A 21,038-nucleotide genomic window follows, 5' to 3' on the forward strand; every position below is an offset into this window, starting at 1 on the left:
AAATAATGAAAAATAAAGTTATGTTTGCATAACAGTGTGTTACCTTTTTAAGTGTTACCTGAAAGAGTATAAAGTTGGATTAGGAATATAAATTGAAATATGTGATTTCTGGTAATCTTTAATGGACTTTTACTGATCAAAACTGAAACAATGAAGTTTTAAAGATTTGTTTATAGACAAGAGATGAGCTATGGGTAGAGACTATTCACTGTATTTTAAAAGAAAGTGATAAGTTACTAAAGTTGTTGTTTATACTTGTGATGAAGAGGGAAGTCATTTCTTTATACATTTATTTTTCTTTGTTTTCTATTCTTCCTTTCTGCACTGTGTATGTTTTCTTTTTATTCTTTGTATTAGCTCTGCAATTGTAATTTTTAATAAAACTACTATTAAAAGAGAGAGCGAGAGAGAAAGATGAGTTGAAGATCCTGGGGCACAAATGGCTTGCCACTGCCTTTTTTCTAGGATGTTTTCTTATCTTCCAGTCTATTTTCTGGTGGTCTCCCATCCAAAGATTAATCAAGTTTAATCTTGCAGCCATATTTGAAACAATATAAATTATGTTCTAAATAAGAAATATGCAAAAAAAAAATCTTCTGTATTTGTTCTACAGAATTGGCAAGTCAAATTCACGAAAATCCATACCTTATCAAATTTAAGAATTGATCAAAATCCAAGACACAAGTTGTAAAATCAAATTTTATTTTGATTTTTACATTGAAATGCCTGCTGTTCAAGGAAAAAAATAAAATTTCTGACTCCATATTAAACATTTTAAATTCATTGTTTTAAATAACTGAGGTTCCTGGTTGTCTAAAACACAGCCAGCAAGGTTTTTTTATGCACAGACAAAAGGCAAGAACTCCTTGTTATTTAAACATTCTATCAGTCTGTGTCAGGGGTGTCAAACTTGCAGCCCGCAGGCCGGATGCGTCACGTGCTGGCCACGCCCACCCATTTTAGCGAAGGGGTGAAAAGTCACGATACATCAGATGATGACGACGAGATGATGCGAGTCTGACACCCCTGGTCTATGTGCTTAGATTCAGAGAACATGTCTCCTTATTACTTTAAATATACCTACAACTTATTCTTTATTTCAGACACCATATTGATTGCAGTTAAGCACTTACGGAACCAAATTAAATGTGATGAATAAATATGTCAAACTTATGCTATTTTAAATAAAGGAGATGTATCTCATCCTCAGGAAACAAACTTAAATGGAAAACTAATTCAACAAAAACTTCCATTTTCTATTGCATCTACTTTCAGTTATCTGTTATGTGCGCATCTATTGACTATTTATTATTTACTGAACACAATCTGACACAAAATTATACACCTTATTTTTGTGCTGAACAGACCCCACCATTATCTCTCACATAAGAATTTGCACATCTTATAGGCTTCTGCATTCCTTAAACCTTCTTATTTTTATGTATTTGTATCTTTCAACAATTACCTGGATCCCCAAAGAGTGAAATATCTTAGTAGGATTAACGTCCTCCCTGCCCCTAAAATAGGCATTTTTCAAGGAATTAACTGCCACTCTCCTTTTCAGAGAAACAATGAAAAGTTATTTATGACTGGGTCAATCATAATTTTAAATGACCACTTATCCCTCAGATTTATAAAATTGAATTAATTCTTAGCCTAGTAGTACTCTGGGAAAGTAAATAGGATTCCATATTGCTTTTTGCTCTGTTTTAGAAGCAGATTCAATGTAGCCAATTAACTTGTAGTACAATAAGGCAGGGGGTAGGGAGGGGGGAGAGAGAGAGAGAACAGAAATAATAAATGAATATTATGAGGAGCCAGAAAAAGAGACTCCCATTAAAAATATACAAGTGCCAGAAATTAAGATTACATATTTTGCAGACTAAAGGGAACTTCATGTTCGTCTGCAATTTAATAATTGTAGGCATAGAAATGTTTTTTTTTAAATCATCTAGATATCCAGTCACATGAACCATAATGGTTAAGAACCATAGCGGTCCTAGGGAAAGAAATAAAAAGAAATGAACAGGTTACATTTCTCATAAGCAAAATCGCCATATTTACATACACAGTTTTCGTTAACTTTGCCACAAAATGAGATCTTAACACATGAAGTTTTGTATCCCTAAATTCAGAATTTACAAAACAATTTCTCAATCCTTGGAAAATTAAGATATATTTGTTTCTGAAAACTCTACAGGCATAACTATTGGTTACCGTATTTTTCGGACTATAAGACGCAATGCACTATAAGATGCAGCTAGATTTAGAGGAAGAAAAGAAGAAGAAATAGTTTTTGGCCTCCACACGTCGCCTTTTCGCCCGCCCTGGCCTCCAGAAACACTTGGCAGGCCAAAAACAGGTCCATTTTTGGCCGCCTGAACCTTCTGTCCATCCCATTTTTGGCCTTCAGAGTACTTCTGGGGGCCAAGGGTGAAAACGTGAAGCGCAGAGGGTTGGGGAAGCCAAAAACGGGATCATTTTTACCAAAAATGGGCCATGTGGAGAGTTCAGGAACCCAAAAATAGGCCCATATTCAGTCTATAAGATGCACCAAAATTTTTGCCCACTTTTTTTTTGGGGGGGGGATGCGTTTTATACTCTGAAAAATATGGTAATTAGCTTGGTTCGTAGGCAACTTAATGAAGTAACCTGAAAAAGTGTAAGAACATTTTGTGTTCTTCATTTATTTCACAAGAGTTGTTGACTATCCTAACAAAAAGAGGCTTTCCTTAATTTTTTTAGCTACGCAACAATCCTTCTGTGGCTCTGCATATATTCTCATTGTCAGGTTCACAGTTCTTCATACCAAATGACAGGATTAAACAGTGAGGAAGGCAGCATATGGGACCATTTCATTTGGGAAAGATTCCAAATTCCTAAGTTTACTAACCTGAATAGAGGTCATGACTCCATTTGCCAGGATGGAAAGCTTTCCAGCCACAGACTTTACTCCTTGTTTAAACTGAGTCATATCAGGAGCAGAAGGCAAAACATTTGAAATATTGTAATTGCCTAAAAGACAGAGAGAGATTAAAAAAAAGAAAGGTTTTGGCACGTAGCTCCAAAAAAAAAAAAACCATTTGAAAGGAATAAACTCGACACGACAAATTGAATAAAGTTGATTCTTATCTAAAACATTGTTTTATCTTTGAACAAATAGCCAGCTTCTTATGTAGTTTTTGGTCAGTACTCCTTCTACGCAATAAAGCCTTTCTTTTTAAACAACCGAAGATAATATTAAACCAGAGAAATAAAGCTTGTAGTAACTCCCACAAACTGAAACACAGGGAGTAAGAGAGAGACTTTGCCTACATTGTTCCCAGGCTACAGGATGGATTCCTTCAAAGTGATCACTTTCTCCACCTTTAGATAACCTATAAAGCTTACCCCTCTTTAGCTGGGCTTTTAATGGTTAACGTTTTCCTTATTTGTGTTCCAAATAATTTGTTACTGCTTTTCCTTTTTCTAAATTTTGCATAGCTGTGCTTTAAATTCAAAGCCACCTTTGTAGTTTTTTTTGCAAAAAATGGGGAAGTGGTGTATCACTTTCTTCAAAGATACTGCAACGTTTTGACTTCTCAGTGCAGCTTGCAAGTAGCCCTTGAGTAATGCCCACTCAGTCAGCAACTGTTCAAAATTACGGTTGTGCTAAACAAAGAGGATTTAAGACCCGTCCAGTTCTGGCTATTGCAATTACCCCACAGTCACATGACTGTGATTCAGGGGCTCGGATGCTTGTGATTATGATGTAATGAGCCATGATCATGTGATTGCAATTTACAATCTTTGCATCCCAGCATTTCCTGCTGGCCTCCACAAGCAAAGTCAATGGGGAAGCCAGTAGGATGTCAAAAATGAGTACAGCCACTTTTTTGTCTATGATCCATAGCAATTGCCCGTAATGCTAACTGCCTTCTGCACACCCACCTGCGCTCCCTAGGCCCTGCCTGCAGCAATCGCCTTTCTACGCACCTTCCTGCAGCATCTCTGCATTCTTCTTGCACACTCATCCCTGCTCTCTTGTGGCATCTACCCCTGCCCACAGCACTCATACACTTCCCTGTTGGCCTGGGACTTCCCTATCTTTTCTGCTTCATGATCTGTGAGGTCTTGGGGTTACAACAACCATCAAGACAGCCAGGATCGCCTTTGCTGAGCAGTGCAGTCACATGACATCTCTCTTTAATGACCATTTTGCTTAGGGATGGCAATTCCAGTCCTAATCGCTGTTGTAAGCCAGGGACTCTCTGTACCGCCCTGAAATGTCCAGATGATTTCCCCATTCAAGTACTAATCAGATATTTTCTGCCTCCTAGCCTGAAGTATATAACTAAGTAAAAGAGGGAGGCTATTTCATTGGAAATGAAGTTTCAGAGTTTAGAGCAGCGGTCCCCAACCTTTGTGACATGGCATCCAGAGGTAGGGGTGGAGGGAATGACCCAGGCTGCACAGCAAACCCAGTTTCAAAGTTACAGCCACCGTACGGTTCGGGAGAGAAAGAAACAGAATGAAATCTGATCACAGGCAAGAAAGAATGTGCGGAGGTGGCAGCCCAAAGAGCTTGCAAACAAAGAGGCAGCAAGGTAACATGAGCAATACAAAGCAACATTCTCTGTTACTTTGCCATCCCACACTCTCTTTGCAGGCTGGCAGTCTAAAGAGCTTTTATTTGGCATTTTATTCAGTCAAATAGTATACACTGCAGTTCCTCTTCCCAGGTTCCCCACAACCAGAACTTTGTCAGATGGGTTGGGTTGAGAGAGAGAGCTTTGTGGCTGAGGTTGGACATGAACCCGAATCTTTTCAGTGCCAGTTCAATACCTTAATTGCAACCTCATATTGGGTTTCTGTCAGTGGTGGGTTTCAAAATTTTTTAGAACCTCTTCTGTAGCTGAGGCCTGCTTTGTGGGAGTGGCTTGCCGGCCATGTGACCGGGTGGGAGTGGCTTGCTGGCCTTGTGACTGGGTGGGTGTGGCCAACTTGTAAAATGTGGTGAAACTCACTTAACAACGCTCTTGCTTAACAACCAAAATGTTGGCTCAGGAACTCTGGCATTTGAAGCACGCAAGTCTTAAAGCTGTCAAGTTACAAGACCCTTGCACCCCTAACCCTTTAGAAAAAAAAAAACCCAGGGGTGTTCAAACTTGACAGCTTTAAGACTTGTGGACTTCAACTCCCAGAATTCCTCCTCTCGCTCTTCATCTTGATGATGTGTGGACGGCGGGAAGAGGGAGCTGGAACCGGTTCTAAATGGCACTGTAGATTTGTGGAACCTCTTCTATAGAAGAGGTTAGAACTGGCAGGACCCCACCCCTGGTTTCTGTATAAAGGTAAAGGTTCCCCTCACACATATGTGCTAGTCATTCCTGATTCTATGGGACGGTGTTCATCTCCATTTCAAAGCCAGAGAGCCAGCGCTGTCCAAAGACGTCTCCGTGGTCATATGGCTGGCCTAACCCAACACCGAAGGGACATGGAATGCTGTTGCCTTCCCACCAAAGGTAGTCCCTATTTTTCTACTGCTAGGTTGGCAGAAGCTGGGACAAGTAACGGGAGCTCACCTTGTTACGCAGCAGTAGGGATTTGAACCGCCGAACTGTCAACCTTTCAATCGACAACCTCAGCACTTTAGCCACTGAGCCACTGCGTCCATCTATATGAACACTACTCATTTAAATTCTTTTAAGAGGCAATGGTGGAATGATAGGGCCAACTGCCTTGTCACTCGACTTGTGTATAGGCACAAAAGTCTTCACGGAAAATACTAAGACCCTTAAATAAATGTATCTAGAGATGCACTGTACCTTATTTATTTCCAAATAAATACTTAGTACATTATAGTTAATAAGAATAGCAGGTTTATAAAACTGGTAATACTTGAAACTCAAAGCTTTTTCCTTCCATACCTGATGGCTGCTTCTTTTGTTCTTCAAACAAATCAGCTGAGCTTATGGCAGCATTTCCGGAAAGCCTTTCTAACCGAACTCTAGCTTCATACTATAGAGAGTGAAGGAGGTTTCAGTCATAAAGAATATGTCCATCTTTCCCATCTAGAGAGTGATTTCCAAAATGCCAATCAAATCAAGCATGCAGATGGCTAATTCTCCAACATTCATAAAAAACTAGAAAAATATAGTCCATTATAGTAACCTACAAAACCTACAGGAGCTATCCGCAAGGAGTATTAATTAATTAATGCGTGTGTAATATTCTAATTTTCTGAGATTGTGGATTTGGGGTTTTCATGAGCTGTAAGCCATAATCATCACAATTATGACAAATCACAGCTTGAACTATCTTGCTTTGCATGTAATGAGTCTATCATATATTAGTTTCACCTTTTAAGCTGCATTACTGAAATAAATGAACTTTTGCACGACATTCTAATTTTTTGAGTTTCACATGTATAGCACTGAACATTTTCCCTGAATAAATTAATCCTTCCAAATACAGTTTAAATTCCTTATTCTGTTGACATTGAAATCATTTTCCCTTGGATCCTTCCTCTTGATTTTTCTTACTGTTTTTCCCCTTGAAAAATTTAGATAGTAACTGAAGAAAATATAAAACATAATAATGTTTGTGTAATTCCATGGCTCAGTAAATCTCAGGAGGTCTCTAACCTTGGGAGTAGAGATGGGAAGGCCTATTCCACATCTTTTCTTATTCGGCCAATTGTATTGCGATGGGATGACATTCTGAAACCATAAACAGTGAATAATTTCAGAATGTTTGGCTATACTTACTTCAGCATGGTCTTGCTTTCCAAAATACATATCTGATGAAATAGCTTTTGCATTGCCAAATTTCTTTTGTGCTTCATCTGTGCTTGCAGAGTTTTCATGCTCTGGTTTCCTACGAGATGATGACCTGCAAAATGTTTTAACATGATTATATCTCAGATCAGGGTGGATCAATACAATACAATACAATACAATACAATACAGTATTGGGGCATTCACAACTTCTGGAGGCAAGCTGTTCCACTGATTAATTGTTCTAACTGTCAGGAAATTTCTCCTCAGTTCTAACTTGCTTCTCTCCTTAATTAGTTTCCACCCATTGCTTCTTGTTCTACACTCAGGTGCCTTGGAGAATAGTTTGACTCTTCTTTGTGGCAACCCCTGAGATATTGGAACAATGCTATCATGTCTACCCTAGTCCTTCTTTTCATTAAACTAGACATACCCAGTTCCTGCAACCGTTCTTCATATGTTTTGGTCTCCAGTCCCCTAATCATCCTTGTTGCTCCTCTGCACTCTTTCTAGAGTCCCCACATCTTTTCTACATCGTGGCGACCAAAACTGAATGTAGTATTCCAAGTGTGGCCTTACCAAGGCATTATAAAGTGGTATTAAGACTTCACGTGATCTTGATTCTATCCCTCTGTTTATGCAGCCTAGAACTGTGTTGGCTTTTTTGGCAACTACTGCACACTGCTGGCTCATATTTAAATGGTTGTCCACTAGGGCTCCAAGATCCCTCTCACAGTTACTACTATTGAGCAAGGTACCACCTATACTGTACCTGTGCATTTCGTTTTTCTTGCCTAAATGTAGAACCTTACTCTTTTCATCATTGAATTTCATTTTATTAGCTAGTGCCCAATGTTCAAGTTTGTCAAGATCCATCTGTATCTTTAGCCTATCTTCTGGAGTGTTGGCTATTCCTGCCAGCTTGGTGTCATCTGCAGATTTGATGAGTTCCCCATTTATTCCCTCATCCAAATCATTGATGAAGATGTTGAAGAGTACTGGGCCTAAAACAGAGCCTTGGGGTACTCCACTGCATACTTCCCTCCATGTAGATGTAATTCCATTGAGGACTACACATTGAGTGCTGTTGGTCAGCCAGTTATGAGTCCATACGATCAAAATTGATTTCTTTTTAAAACATTTTTTAAAAATCAGATGTTTTAAAATTTAAAATTTGATTTTTTTTTATTTTTATCAATTTCATTTTAATAAAATACCTTTGGAGTAAAAATCTATCTAAAGATAGTTTTCTATTTAAGATACATTAATAGTTTAGCTTATTCAGCATGAAATGGAGCTTGGTTATAGTTAGCATGAGAGGCTGTATATTCTGCAATATTGGGACTGTCAGTGAGTCAACAGCAAGCCAGAGGAGGAACTGCTGCAGGACAGAGATGACAGTTGTTCTTTAAAAATTATAATTTAAATTGAGTTGATTTAAATCAAGCCTTTTTATTAGTGTTTTAAATTGTGATTTAAATTGACTTGATTTAAATCAAATCCACACTCTCTCAGAGCAATAAAGAAATTTGTATTTTACAAATATCCTTAATACAGGTAGACTTCAACTTATAGTGGCTCATTTAGCAACTGTTTGAAGTTAGGATGGACGTCCTAAAAGGGACTATGACCTGGTTCTGAAGGCCACCCCTTACAGTCATGTGACTGCATTTTGGGTGCTAAACAGCTGGCCTGAATTAATGGCTGTTTCCAGTATCCCATAATCACATGACTGTGATTTCTATTTTGGCTGAAAACTGGTGTTTGCTCCTCTGGTTTGCTCCGCAAGGCAAACCATGGGTTCACTTAATGAGCATGGCAAAAAAAGGTTATAAAATCAGGTAAGTCATGTGGGTGACCTGTTTTATAACCGTCGTGACTTAGGACTTAATGGGCAAGCTCTATTATGGCTGTAAGTAGAGGACTACATTCATTGTGAATGCTATCTTAAGTATGACAGATTCATAAAGACAACTACTTGTTATCTGATTTTTATACTACTAATGATTATACACAAAAGTTGCAATTGTAAAAAAATTATGTTCAGATTGTCCTCCTCACTATGGAATCATTTATGATCAGCACTGAAAACTGAAAATAAGGGTGCAGCATTTATTATTTAAGGAATTTGGAGCTTTATATTCCCTTGATGTTCCTCCTTTCTTTCACAATCACAAGTATAATCTGGTAAAACTGGAAAGCAAGGCATTTTCAATTCTGCTATAAAATCTACACTCCGGATCAGGGATCTCTAACCTTGGCAACTTTAAGACCTGTGAATTTCAACTCCCAGAATTCTGGAAATTGAAGTCCACAAGTCTTAAAGTTGCCAAGGTTGGAGACCCCTGCTCTGGATTGTGCATGCATTCCACTGGCCACTTCCTCATTAGAATGTTTTCCAGAGTTTTCCGATTCCTATCTGCTTTGTCAAAGTATTTTGTCATATACTCATGCAATTTGCTGAAGCCACCAGAAAGCAAAATGTTTTTAGACTCTTGACTCTAAATCCTTCACCACTCATTCCCATTTGCAGAGACGCTAATATAACATTTAGATTTCAAATAGGTAGGTTTCTTTGTTATGTAAATTTTCATTCAAATTCTGGAATTTGAATATTCAAATTCACCCTTATTTTGCAAAGGTGATTTCATAGTGGCAGGTCAGCAAGCAAAGCAATTGACTTCATGTTTACGTCATTATAAGTGTTGATGTTTTGTAAAGAAAAGTTACCTCTCTGAATAGCTTGTAGGCTTGGAAGACAAAATCATATCAATGTCCCTGCTGGTGCTGCTTTCTTTCTTCCAGAAAGAATCAGAATTGTCATCCCATTTAGAAAAAGCACTACTTCTCAAGTCAGGTGTATCAAAATATCTGAACAATCAGGGAAAACAATTCATTGTCATTTGAAGTCTAAGGGGGTAAAATAGGTTATCTTTGGATCCATTCCTCTACAACGGCAAGGACTGTTGTTTTACTAGAAAGCACTGTGCTCTTAATTAGCAAAGGCCTGCTTGGACAATCTAGTTTTCTCCTATTTGCTTACCCCAATTAGCTAATTATTTCTTGCCTGTACCTTAAATACTTGCCCAATACATGCATGTAGCTAATCCTCATTTCATATGTAACCTTACTGTAAGATGCCTAGAGTCACTGGTTGAGAAACTGAATGAATGACTTTCTCTGTGCAATTATTTCCTGATCTTAGATTCCCAAAGCAATCTAAGAGCTGCGGTGGCACAATAGTTAGAATACAATACTGCAAGCTACTTCTGCTGACTGCCAGCTGACTGCAATCTGGCAAATCGTATCTCACCAGCCTTAAAGTTAACTCAGCCTTCCATCCTTCCGAGGTGGGTAAAATGAGGACCTCAGCAAAATGCTGACTCTGTAAACTGCTTAGAGAGGGCTGTAAAAGCAGTTATGAAGTGGTATATAAGTTTAAGTGCTATTGCTAAGCAATCCCAGACGGGAGAGAGGTTGAAGGACTATAAAACCTGGCTAACAATAGCAGTCCTTTGTGGGAGATTTGCCATGGTATGCCCTCCTTGTTGCTCTCCACTGCAGCAGGTAAAGGGAAATTTCCTCTATAAGAATCTAAAATTATTCAATATTTTTTTTATTTCTTTTATACTGGTTTCTGTCATTCGTACATCTTTGGTGCTAGATTTGCAGCCACTTGAGCTGACAACACTTACCTATTTGATGCAATGTATGCTTAAAATTTGATCTCATTTATACTTTGCTCATAGTTCAATAAAAAGAAATAAACATAACAAAAAACAAAATTTTCTTTTTCTGCACATTTAGGACTCCATAGTATTACTTGGCATATATGGACCACCCACTCACCACTCCTAGCAGCCTTCCTGCTACCCTACTGCAACCGCAAGTAGGCATATTCAAAATTGTATCCTTTGTGGAGACATTTTTGGAGAAAATTTAAGAGACAAAGTGGATGTGTAGAGTAAGTTTCACAATGCTTTAAGACAAAACAAAACAAAAAACTAATTTTCCTGCTTGGGCATATTTAAGTAAACACCTTAAACCTTGAAGAACTTAAACCGTTCCTTTTGCACTTTAGCGTTCAGCCAGTGGTGTGGGAAAAATATTGCCATCACTTACACCAATGATATTAACATCCAGAAAACACCTTGTCTCCTAAATTTTCCAATCCTAAGTAACAAATCTACTCTAAGGAAGATGGAGCTAGGACCATTTAAGTGATTTTAAACCCAGCTGCTGAGTAACAGATCAGCAAAGTGTCAAAAACACTAAGCATTTCCAGGACACCTAGGAAAAAGGACACACAACTTTGAGTCAAGCTTGCACCTTGGTGCTATTCTGCTATTTGTTTTTTCTCGAAGTGTTCATCTTCCCAATCTAGGCTAAAATCCTGAGATTTCCTGGTGGTCTTTCATCCCAGCTCTTAAACAGGGTTGACCCTTTTAATATTTAGAGCCCAGGCAGTATTGCTGTTATTTGCTGAAACTCTGTGTCATTAGAAAAGAAAATCTATATGTACCTTAAAATGCGGTAATGGATGCACATGCATGTTAACAATTATTTTCAAAATTTTTTAAATGATTACCTTGAATTGGTGCAAGCAAAATAGAAATCATCTTCATCGTTATACTTTTTTCTCGATTTTGCACTTGTTGGTGTTTCTTGCTGTATGATCTGCATATCTGAACTTACCGAATGGGAAATACCACTGGAGGGAGAAATTGAAATTGAAAATGTTATCTTTAAAAAGAGGGGAAAAACAAATTCAGATTGAAATCAAAAGATGCTTGATGCGCTATAACGGCAGCCAGCACAGTCCAGAACAACAAAGGAAATTTTGCAGCAGAAATCCTATTTCAGACCACCTAAGGGTGGACAATCTGCAGTGTGACCCACAGAACTCCCACTGTGGTTGCTGCAGTGTGAAAAATAGTGTAAACCTAAAAATCAAGGTTAAAAAGAAACTATGAAAAAATATTCAACCTATTGCCCTCATGTATAATGTGCCCCTCCTATTTCTTTGGCCTTATTGTATATTGTATCCTTTAATCACAAAAAGATTGCCAGAAAGTCCTATCTTACTCTGTGACACCAATCTTAAAGCATCCTTGAAAATACTTTTAAAAGTTTTCCCAAGAAGCTGTTGTTTGGGGTACTGTTCTAAACTTTTGATGCCTGACAAGAAGTTTAGACAGAGGGGGAGCACCCAACTCACCCTGAAAGAGCACCCTTTAGAGGTGAAGGTGCTGGACCTTGAGCAAGAAGATCCAAGTACTATACCAGTGCCCCCCTCGGCAAGGGAGGCTTCCTGAGAGACTCTAGGACAGCTCCTTTCCTCTCATCCCAAGAACCAGAGTGGTCCAGGAGTAAAGGTGTTAGGCCAGGCGTGAAGAGACACAGATTCTAGACCTTCTTCAGCCATGAAAGCTCCCTGGGGGATTTTGGCCCAGCATAGAGTAATACTAATTTATTTGTTTGTTTGTTTGTTTGTTTAACATATGGGGATGCTACATTAGCCAGGAGACTACAATGCTAATACAGAGTAGTACAGGGGTGTCAAACTGGATTTTTCTGAGGGCCGGATAAGCATTGTAGTTCTCTGTGGGCCGGCTGGGGGTGGGGAGACTTTACAGACGCCTCCTGCAGCACTCTGTTGACCAAAATGGGGCACGGGGACAGGCATGAGGCCCCTTGTGCCCTGTTTTTTGTCTGGATGTCCTCCTGCAGCCCCCTGCTGGTCAAAATTCATCGCGGGGGGCGTTGCATAGCCTTGGGATCATGTTATCACCTTTTGCGACCTTCTGACAAACAAAGACAATGGGAAATCCAGATTCACATAACAACTGCAGTGATTCACTTAATAATTATGGAAAGGTGTAAAACAGGGCAAAATTTACGTAACAATGTCTCACTTCACAACAAAAATTTTGAGCCTCAATTGTGGCTGTAAATCGAGGATTACCTGTGTTAAGAGAGGTCCAATGAAAAGTGCATACCTTCTACTATTACTGAATCCCATGCCAAGTCTATCTATCTCTGTTTTCTTTTTACCAGGCATATTTAATTTTTCATCCTTCATTTGAATTTCAAGATCTTTGTAGGCCAGTCGTAAAGATGATACCCTAAAAAAGAAAAGCCCACATATAACTTATTTATCTTGAATAAATGCCAGAAATTTTTCTTCATAATAGTACAAAGTAATATTTTTTCAATGCATAAAACAGAAGTACATGACTTAATTGAATAAAATTCCTTTCCTTATCATTCTAAAATCAAAGAGTTCTACCTTTATAAGGTAAAGGTTCCCCTTGTACATATGTGCTAGTCATACCCGACTCTAGGGGGCAGTGCTCATCTCAGCGGTTCAAAGCCGAAGAGCCAGTGCTGTCCAAAGACATCTCCGTGGTCATGTGTCTGGCGTGACTAAATGCCGAAGGCGCACGGAACACTGTTACCTTCCCACCAAAGGTGGTTCCTAATTTTTCTACTTGCATTTTTACATGCTTTCGAACTGCTAGGTTGGCAGAAGCTGGGACAAATAATGAGAGCTCACTCTGTTATGCGATGCTAGGGGTTCGAACTGCTGATCAACAAGCTCAGCGTCTCAGCCACTAAGCCACCCCCGTCCTTTACCTATCTTTATAGGAGGATTCAAATTTAATCAGACTTTGTAATGGGCATTGTATATTATTTTGCTTCTAAAGGATTAGTGGCAAAGGAATAATAAAGAGCAGAACAATGGAAAAACCTAATTGAAAAGAACCACAGGATCAAGGAGAAACAGAATGTATGGTGAAAAGCAGAATTTGAGATAATTTAAAGCTGTAGTAAGAAAAAGAGTTTCTGAACTCAAACTCCAGGGAACAGGACACATCTACAGTCCAAAAGTCAATCAGGAAAAATTGTGGCTATTTTTGTAATATTGCACAAGAAAAGCAGTTTTTCCTGAAGTGGCATTTATGTTATGGCTGCCAATTCTCTTTTCTAAAATAGAGGAGAATATATGTAGCTCAGGGTAAAAGTCCTTGGTGCTAAGCTTGGTGTTAAATCCCTGCTTATCTAGGTGCTGAAAAGGATATATTCTGGTCTTTTTGTTTTCTTCTTGATTTTTATTGTCTGTTTTGAATGGTGTGTACATTTTATCTCAATAAACCTAAAAGACAAACCACATTTTTAAAAATCTCTGTAAACCTAAAAAGAGAAATCCCATCTACGCATTTACACATATGTAAAGATACATATTATTTTATCTATTTGTACCCTGCCTTTATTATATTTACAAAGAATTCAAGGCAGCGAACATATCCAAGGCACCTTCCTCTTCCTATTTTCCCCACATCAACAATCATGTAAGGTGGGTTGGGCTGGGAGACAGTGGCTTCCACAAAGTCACCCTGCTGGCTTTCATGGTTAAGGCCGGACTTCAACTCACTTGTCTCCTGCTTTCTAGCCTGGTGCCCTTAACCACTTGACTAAATTGTCTCTTATATACAGATATGGGAAAGCCAAGGGAAATTATCAAAACCACACAAAAAAAATGAAAGTTAGAATATTTTGGGCATGTGATGCGACACCCAGAAAAATATGGCATACCGTATTTTTTGGAGTATAAGATGCACCAGAGTATAAGACACACCAAGGTTTTGAAGAGGCAATTTTTTAAAAAAAGTAGGTAGGTAGATAGAGGGATAGAGAGGGAGAGAAAGAGAGAGAAATACAGTAGATAGGTAGGGAGAGAGAGTGTGTGTATGTAGGTAGGCAGAGGGATAGAGAGAGAGAAATAGAGAGAAATACAGTAGATAGGTAGGGAAAGAGAGAGAGTAGGTAGGTTGGTAGGTAGAGGGATAGAGAGAGAGAAATATATATATACACGTATGTATATATATGTGTGTGTGTTTGTGTGTATGTATATGTATATATGTGTGTGTGTATGTGTGTGTGTATATATATATATATATATGTTGTATTTGTACTGATAAATAAATAAAGGGAGACTAGTATAGATCTATTTCGAGCTAATTAGCTCTCATCAGCTAGCCATACCCTTACTGGGAGATATATATATATATATATCTATATATATATATATATATTCACAGATTTTCACGGGTGTAGGTATGCTGGTCTTGTTGTATTCGGGTCTTTTCCCATGTAAAATTGAGATTGTCTTGGCAACGTTTCAACGAGGTCTCACTCGCCATCTTCAGGCTGGGTTTTGGGCTTAAAGTGTGATCGGAGCTGCCATCTTTCTATAAACCCCCACCAAGATTATATATATATAATTTACAAATCAGATAGCGACTGTAAAAACCAATGGAGAGAAATGATTTACTTACAGACCTACAAATATGGATATAGATGGTAACTGCAAGCAACATTCCTCTTAGAAGAATAATGTTTGGCTGGCTTTCCAATCTCCTGCAAAGCACACTACAGGAGCCTAGTGACAGGATACTGATGAGTTGTTGATTAAAATGTGTGACATTATAACAGGGAAAGATGGGCATGACTTGCTACCCCCATGCACTGTTTATGATTAAGTCCTACCTTTTCCAGAAGGATTGTGAAGAAAAAGCCAGAAACAATTGTTTCAGATGTCAGTCATTAGAATTAAACTGTGCCTGCACCTAACTATGGTTAGTTGAAACAAATGTAGTTTTACATTTGCTTGCTTCTGCTAATCATAGTTAACAGTAATGTTTTATCCTAATTTAGCTCTGCTGCTAAACTTAGTTAGTCTAAAATGGAAATGAACTTCTTTTTCTTAACTGTTTAGGTGGCAGGAATATATACATCGTGGATTTAATGATCATTTAAATTAATCCCTACTAACAAACACTCCCCTTCCCATATTATTGCCCCTCTCAATAAGTAAAATATAATGCCAATTTAGAAGACACACTGAATAAAAATAATCCTGAATGTTTCTTAGTATTGGAGCATCTTCAATCTGAGGGCAGCTGCTGCAAGTTATAAGTAATTAGAACTCTACACAAATCATAACAGTTGAATAGTACAGTGTATGAAGACATACATATTAGGAAAATAATATGAATCAATTATATCTGATTTTCATAACAAATTACTAGTTTAGCATTTACTCTTGGTATATTTAATGAATCCTTTGTAATGGTGTGGAATAGAAATGAAGATGTATAAAAATGATCTAATAGGAAAGTATCTTAGATTACCAGATACTTTGTTAAATGTATTAAAGAGATAACAGGTAAATGGAAACTAATAGATTACTAATTAGACAAATGACAGCTAACTGAAGAAATCAATTGTCTATGAAGTTCTGTGGTATTAATTCCTATCTTGAAAGCCATGCAAATATGCTACGAAAGCTTTCAATAAATATTGTTTTGAGTTTTCATTTACAAGACAAAAATCACACTTACTGTTATTTCTGTCTGACAGCATTAACAAAATCAAAAATATCAGAACATAGTTCTTCAAAGAGAGATGCAATCATTTTTCCGACCTAACTTTTAGCAGAATTTTAGCAAATTGCAACACAAGCATTTAATCAATGTAACAAAGAAGAAAAGTAAAGTCATTAAGAATAGCTTGGCATCCCATTTTGATAGCTTAGTAAATTTTTGTAGACATAAAACCTGGATAAACATTTCTACAATTGATCAAGAAAAGTGTGTGCTATTTAGAGGAATATTTCCAACTGGCAGCTCTGTTTACAGCAATGGCTATTCTATCCATGAAAGTAATGGAAAAGATATATAGGATGCAAATAATACACAATGTAAACGTTTGCTCCATTTTCTCCTTGCAACCTAAAATAATTAAAAGCATATTCACGTTTTAATGGAATTTTATTATAACTCTGTTCAGTTTCAACTGATTATGAAGCGAATTCAGATTTATTCAGAAATAGACCCATACAGTGCATAATTATGTGGTAAAAGCAGCCTATTAAGTTCTAAGGTATTGGATCAGGTTTTGAAAAATGGTAACATACTATTATTTAGTTCCAGGAAGGAAAGGCATTTTATTCCGCAACTCATTTCCGACTACAGGGGACGGCGTTCATCTACGTTTCGAGCCCATGAGCCACCACTGTCCAAAGACATTTCCGTGGTCATGTGGCCAGCATGATGTCGTGGAGCACTATTTTCTCTCCACTGAGGTGGTATCTATTTATCTACTCGCATTTGCATGCTTTCGAATTGCTAGGTGGGCAGGAGCTAGGTAAAGTCTTGAACCCGGGCTGTCAGCTTTCCAGCCTACAAGCCCAGCATCTTAACTGTTGAACCATCATGCTGCCTTAGTTCCAGCGCCTATACCAGGGGTGTCAAACTCAAGGGCCGCAGGCCGGATCTGGTCTGCAGGGTGCTTAAATCTGGCCCGCGGGGCCGGCCTGGAAATAACAAAGGACTGGCCCGCAGTGCTGCTGGCAGCCAAAACAGGGCACGAAAGGGTGCATATGCCCCCCCTCGCACCCGTTTTGGCTGGCAGGGTGCTGCAGGAGTCATCTGTCCCATCTCCCACCACCAGTCGGCCCACGGAGAACTACAATGCTGATCCAGCCCTCAAAGAAATCCAGTTTGACACCCCTGGCCTATACCAAAGTAAAATAGGCATCATCCCTAAAGTTCCTTGTATCAGAGAGTATTCAAACATTTGCTATTTCAAATACCCATTTAAGTCTGTACAGAGAGAATCTAACAGATGCCAAGACAATTCTACTTACAGTGGTTCCTCCTTCTCTGTTGCTTTGCCAGCTTCCTTCAGTTTATCTACTGCCTGTGCTTGCTTTTCTATCTCGTTAAAACTCTTGCTGCTCAGTTTCTGGGCCCCCAAACCACATTTCTTAGCTCCAACCTTTAGAAAGAAAAATGAAAAAAAAATTATCACAATATAAGAATGCATGTTATTTCATGTTTTCTTTCTTTAAGGGCAAAACGGAAAAGAAACAGCTCTAGTAAAGGCAAGGGAAGCCATACCAGCAATGTCTGGCTTCAGCATTCGTGATGCTTTGCAATTCCTAGGGCAGCCTCAACTGTTCCTGATTTGTGAGCGATGGGCCATTATTACATTTTGATTGCTGGATGAGGTAAATTTACAATTAGTAATTTACCACAGTATTAAAAAAAAGTTGCCGATTCTGCTTTGAAAGCAGTTAATGAACAATTCAGATGTCAAATCTGGTACAGCGACGTTGTAAAAATGAATACAAAAAATGCATTCTAATTGCACCGTTTGTGTGGCTAGATATAAATCATATGAAATACAGCTTACCGTATTTTTGGACTATAAGACGCACCCGAGTATAAGATGCACCATGATTTTGAAGAGGTAATTTTTTTAAAAAAAGTTTTTGCACTCTGCAGGCCTTCCAAACCCTCTGCACGCCTCATTTTTTGCCCCCCCCAAAAGGGAGAGGGGCTTTGGGAGGCTTGTAGAATGTTCCAGGGGGGGGGGCAAAAACAGGCAAAAATTGACACATTTTTTGCAAAAAGGGGGGGCATGCAGAGGGTTTGGGAGGCTTGTAGAGTGCTCCTGGGGGTTGGAAGGGGCAACAACGATAAAAAACAGCCTGTTTTTTGCTCGTTTTTGCCCTCCCCAGCCCTCAGGAGCACTTTGCAAGCCTCCCAAACCCTCTGCACGTCCATTTTTGCAAAGGTGGCGGGGTTTCAGTAGGCCAAAAATGCTGTATTCAGTTTTAAGATGCACCCAGATTTTCACCCTCTTTTTTTGGGGGGGGGGGGGGGGGGAAGGTGTGTCTTATACTCCGAAAAATACAGTACTTCTAAATTACCTTATAGAAAAGAAGACTAGGCATGCATGGAATTAAGAAAACAGCTGATCAAATTACTACCGCTTGCTCCCGAGTCAGTCCTATATAGCATGGCAATAAGACTGGCAAATGTTTCTCTAAATAGATGTCCCAAAGGTGCTTTTTTCAAGAGGCAACCGGGCTTTCTGGTTTTTCTTTGAAGGCGTTTCACTTCTCATCCAAGAAGCTTCTTCAGCTCTGACTGGACGGTGCTGGAAAGTCCAGCTGCCTCTTGAAAATAGCATCTTTGGGTCAACCATGACCTGGATGACTGAGAATCTCCATAGACATCTAAATGGATGTATAACCCAGTCCAGTGATATCTGTAGCAAGCACAAGGAGTCCAATGAGACCATAGGTACATGATGCCTTCCTCATTATTTAACAACTGTTTCCCATTACCTGACTGATGTAAGTTGTTGAATATGCATTATGCCATCATCACTTGCTTTTCATAATTTGCCTCCATACTATTGTAGTGGAGGCTCTGTGGGCCAATTTAAGAGCACTGGGTAAGAATGCCACAAGGTTCAATTCTCCCCCCGCCCCAACATCCCTGCCTCGCTTCAACTACCGTATTTTTTGGAGTGTAAGACGCACCGGAGTATAAGACGCACCGGAGTATAAGACGCACCAAGGTTTTGAAGAGGCAAATAAAAAAAATGTTTCTGCACTCTGCAGACCTCCCAAAAATGGACGGTTTTTCCAAAAACGGGTCTGTTTTTTTTTTTTTTTAAAGGCATGAATAGTCTTTAGGAGGCTTGTAGAGTGCTCCCGGGGGTGGGGTGGGGAGCAAAAACCAGTCCGTTTTTCATCAAAAAAATTACATGAATAGCCTTTAGGACGCTTATAGAACGCTCCTGGGGACTGGGCAAAATTGAGCAAAAAACGTGCCATTTTTCATTTCCGCCCTCCCCAGCCCCCAGGAGCACTCTGAAAGCCTCCTACAGGCTCTGCACGGCCATTTTGGTGGAGGGGGCGGGGTTTCGGGAGGCAAAACATGCTGTATTCAGTGTATATGACACACCCAGATTTTCACCCTTTTTTTTGAGGGAAAAGGGTGCGTCTTGTATAATACTCCGAAAAATATGGTAGTTAATAATAGGATGTCACTTTTTACGAGAGGGTGACCTGCATATAGGCCTAACTACTGAGGACTAATTTGATTAAATTCAGAGCTATACAACTCTTTATATATTAACTTTCACAACCACATAAAAAAGAGCATGAATCTCTTGAACATCCCATTAAAAGAGAGTCTTGAAAATATCAGTCTAAATACTTACTCCCTTTTTTCCTTGGTTTGGTTTCTTCTTCATCACACAGCTGAGTTCTGTAAGAAAAATACACAGCCTATGAATTATATACAAGATGAAATTATCATTAACAATGATATCTGTAAAAGTATAAAACACCAGAATTGCCCATTTAACTTAAAAGAATTAGGAAAAGCAATACAATATAATATGGAATTGGTTTTCAACATTTAAAAATAATATATAATCATCCAGAGAAGGGAAGTCTAAGCACCTGCATATAAATCAATGCATTTCCAAAGTTCTGTATTTTTGAAGAAAATAATTTAGTATAAAAGGGGAAATATGTTTCTCAAGAATGTCTATATAACAGTTTTTTCTTAGGGGAAACTAAGATGATATGTTAAGTTGAATAAAATAACTGAATATTTGTATGCAAGTGAATCAATTAAATCCCTCAACAGTTTACCAACCGACACATTAAATAAACTGCAGTTTTTCAGAATTAGAAATCTGTCCCAACAATCTTTCCTCCAATGTGGTAAATCTCACCAACAAGTTATCTTCATAAAGCCAAGATGGAGTAATATCATATATCTTGGAGGTGAGTATTGTTATGAGGATGGTTCAACTGATGGCGGTGCCAGGCCAGTCCTTACTGATCTCAAAAGACAGGTAGGAGTGACCTGACAACAAGAAAACCCTGGAATATGGATGAGATTGGAAATCCCCCATTTTAAATGAACAAAAAATAATAATCTGGAAGGAGGCAAGCTGAGTTGGTAGCCTTGCCAAGAACATTACATAGATGCAGTCCTTAGGCACTGAGCTTGATTTGGAAATTTCAGTCTTTATAAGTACCGGTAATTCCTGTGCCGCTAAGGTCAGGGGAATTAACTTTTGCGTTAATGTTTATGGAACTATGCAGGCCAAAATAGATACCTCTTGTTTTTCAAAGGAAACAATGACATTAGGACTAGAATAGGGGTGTCCCACTTCCTCTTTAGCAAAGGGGGGGGAAGTAGCAATACGTCATGTGATGACAACCAGGGGTGAAGTTCAGCAGGTTCTGAGAGGTTCTGGAGAACCGGTAGCGGAAACTTTGAGTAGTTTGGAGAACCGGCAAATGCCACCTCTGGCTGGCCCCCGAGTGGGAAGGGAATGGAGATTTGGCAATATCCTTCCCCTGCCACGTCCACCAAACCACGCCCACAGAACAGTAGTAAA

At 38.8% G+C, this 21,038-nt stretch overlaps 1 protein-coding gene across 4 annotated transcripts in view; it reads right to left on the reverse strand.

Moving 5' to 3' along the window:
• Positions 1–681: 681 nt before the first annotated feature.
• ARFGAP3 (ARF GTPase activating protein 3) overlaps positions 682–21,038 on the reverse strand; it is a 41,107-nt gene continuing 20,750 nt past the window's right edge. For all 4 annotated transcript variants that reach the window (XM_081957031.1, XM_081957030.1, XM_081957033.1 and 1 more), the window contains 9 exons: positions 19,842–19,888; positions 17,470–17,600; positions 12,758–12,883; positions 11,347–11,469; positions 9,489–9,629; positions 6,750–6,873; positions 5,910–6,000; positions 2,894–3,015; positions 682–1,999 (listed from right to left, as the gene is read on the reverse strand). In XM_081957031.1, the coding sequence (XP_081813157.1) occupies positions 1,982–1,999; positions 2,894–3,015; positions 5,910–6,000; positions 6,750–6,873; positions 9,489–9,629; positions 11,347–11,469; positions 12,758–12,883; positions 17,470–17,600; positions 19,842–19,888 (923 nt within the window). In that variant the 3' untranslated portion in view covers positions 682–1,981. The remainder of the gene's footprint in view (positions 2,000–2,893; positions 3,016–5,909; positions 6,001–6,749; positions 6,874–9,488; positions 9,630–11,346; positions 11,470–12,757; positions 12,884–17,469; positions 17,601–19,841; positions 19,889–21,038) is intronic.

The sequence above is a fragment of the Natrix helvetica genome (genome assembly GCF_964273705.1).
Source record: "Natrix helvetica genome assembly, chromosome: 6".
Lineage (NCBI taxonomy): Eukaryota > Metazoa > Chordata > Lepidosauria > Squamata > Natricidae > Natrix > Natrix helvetica.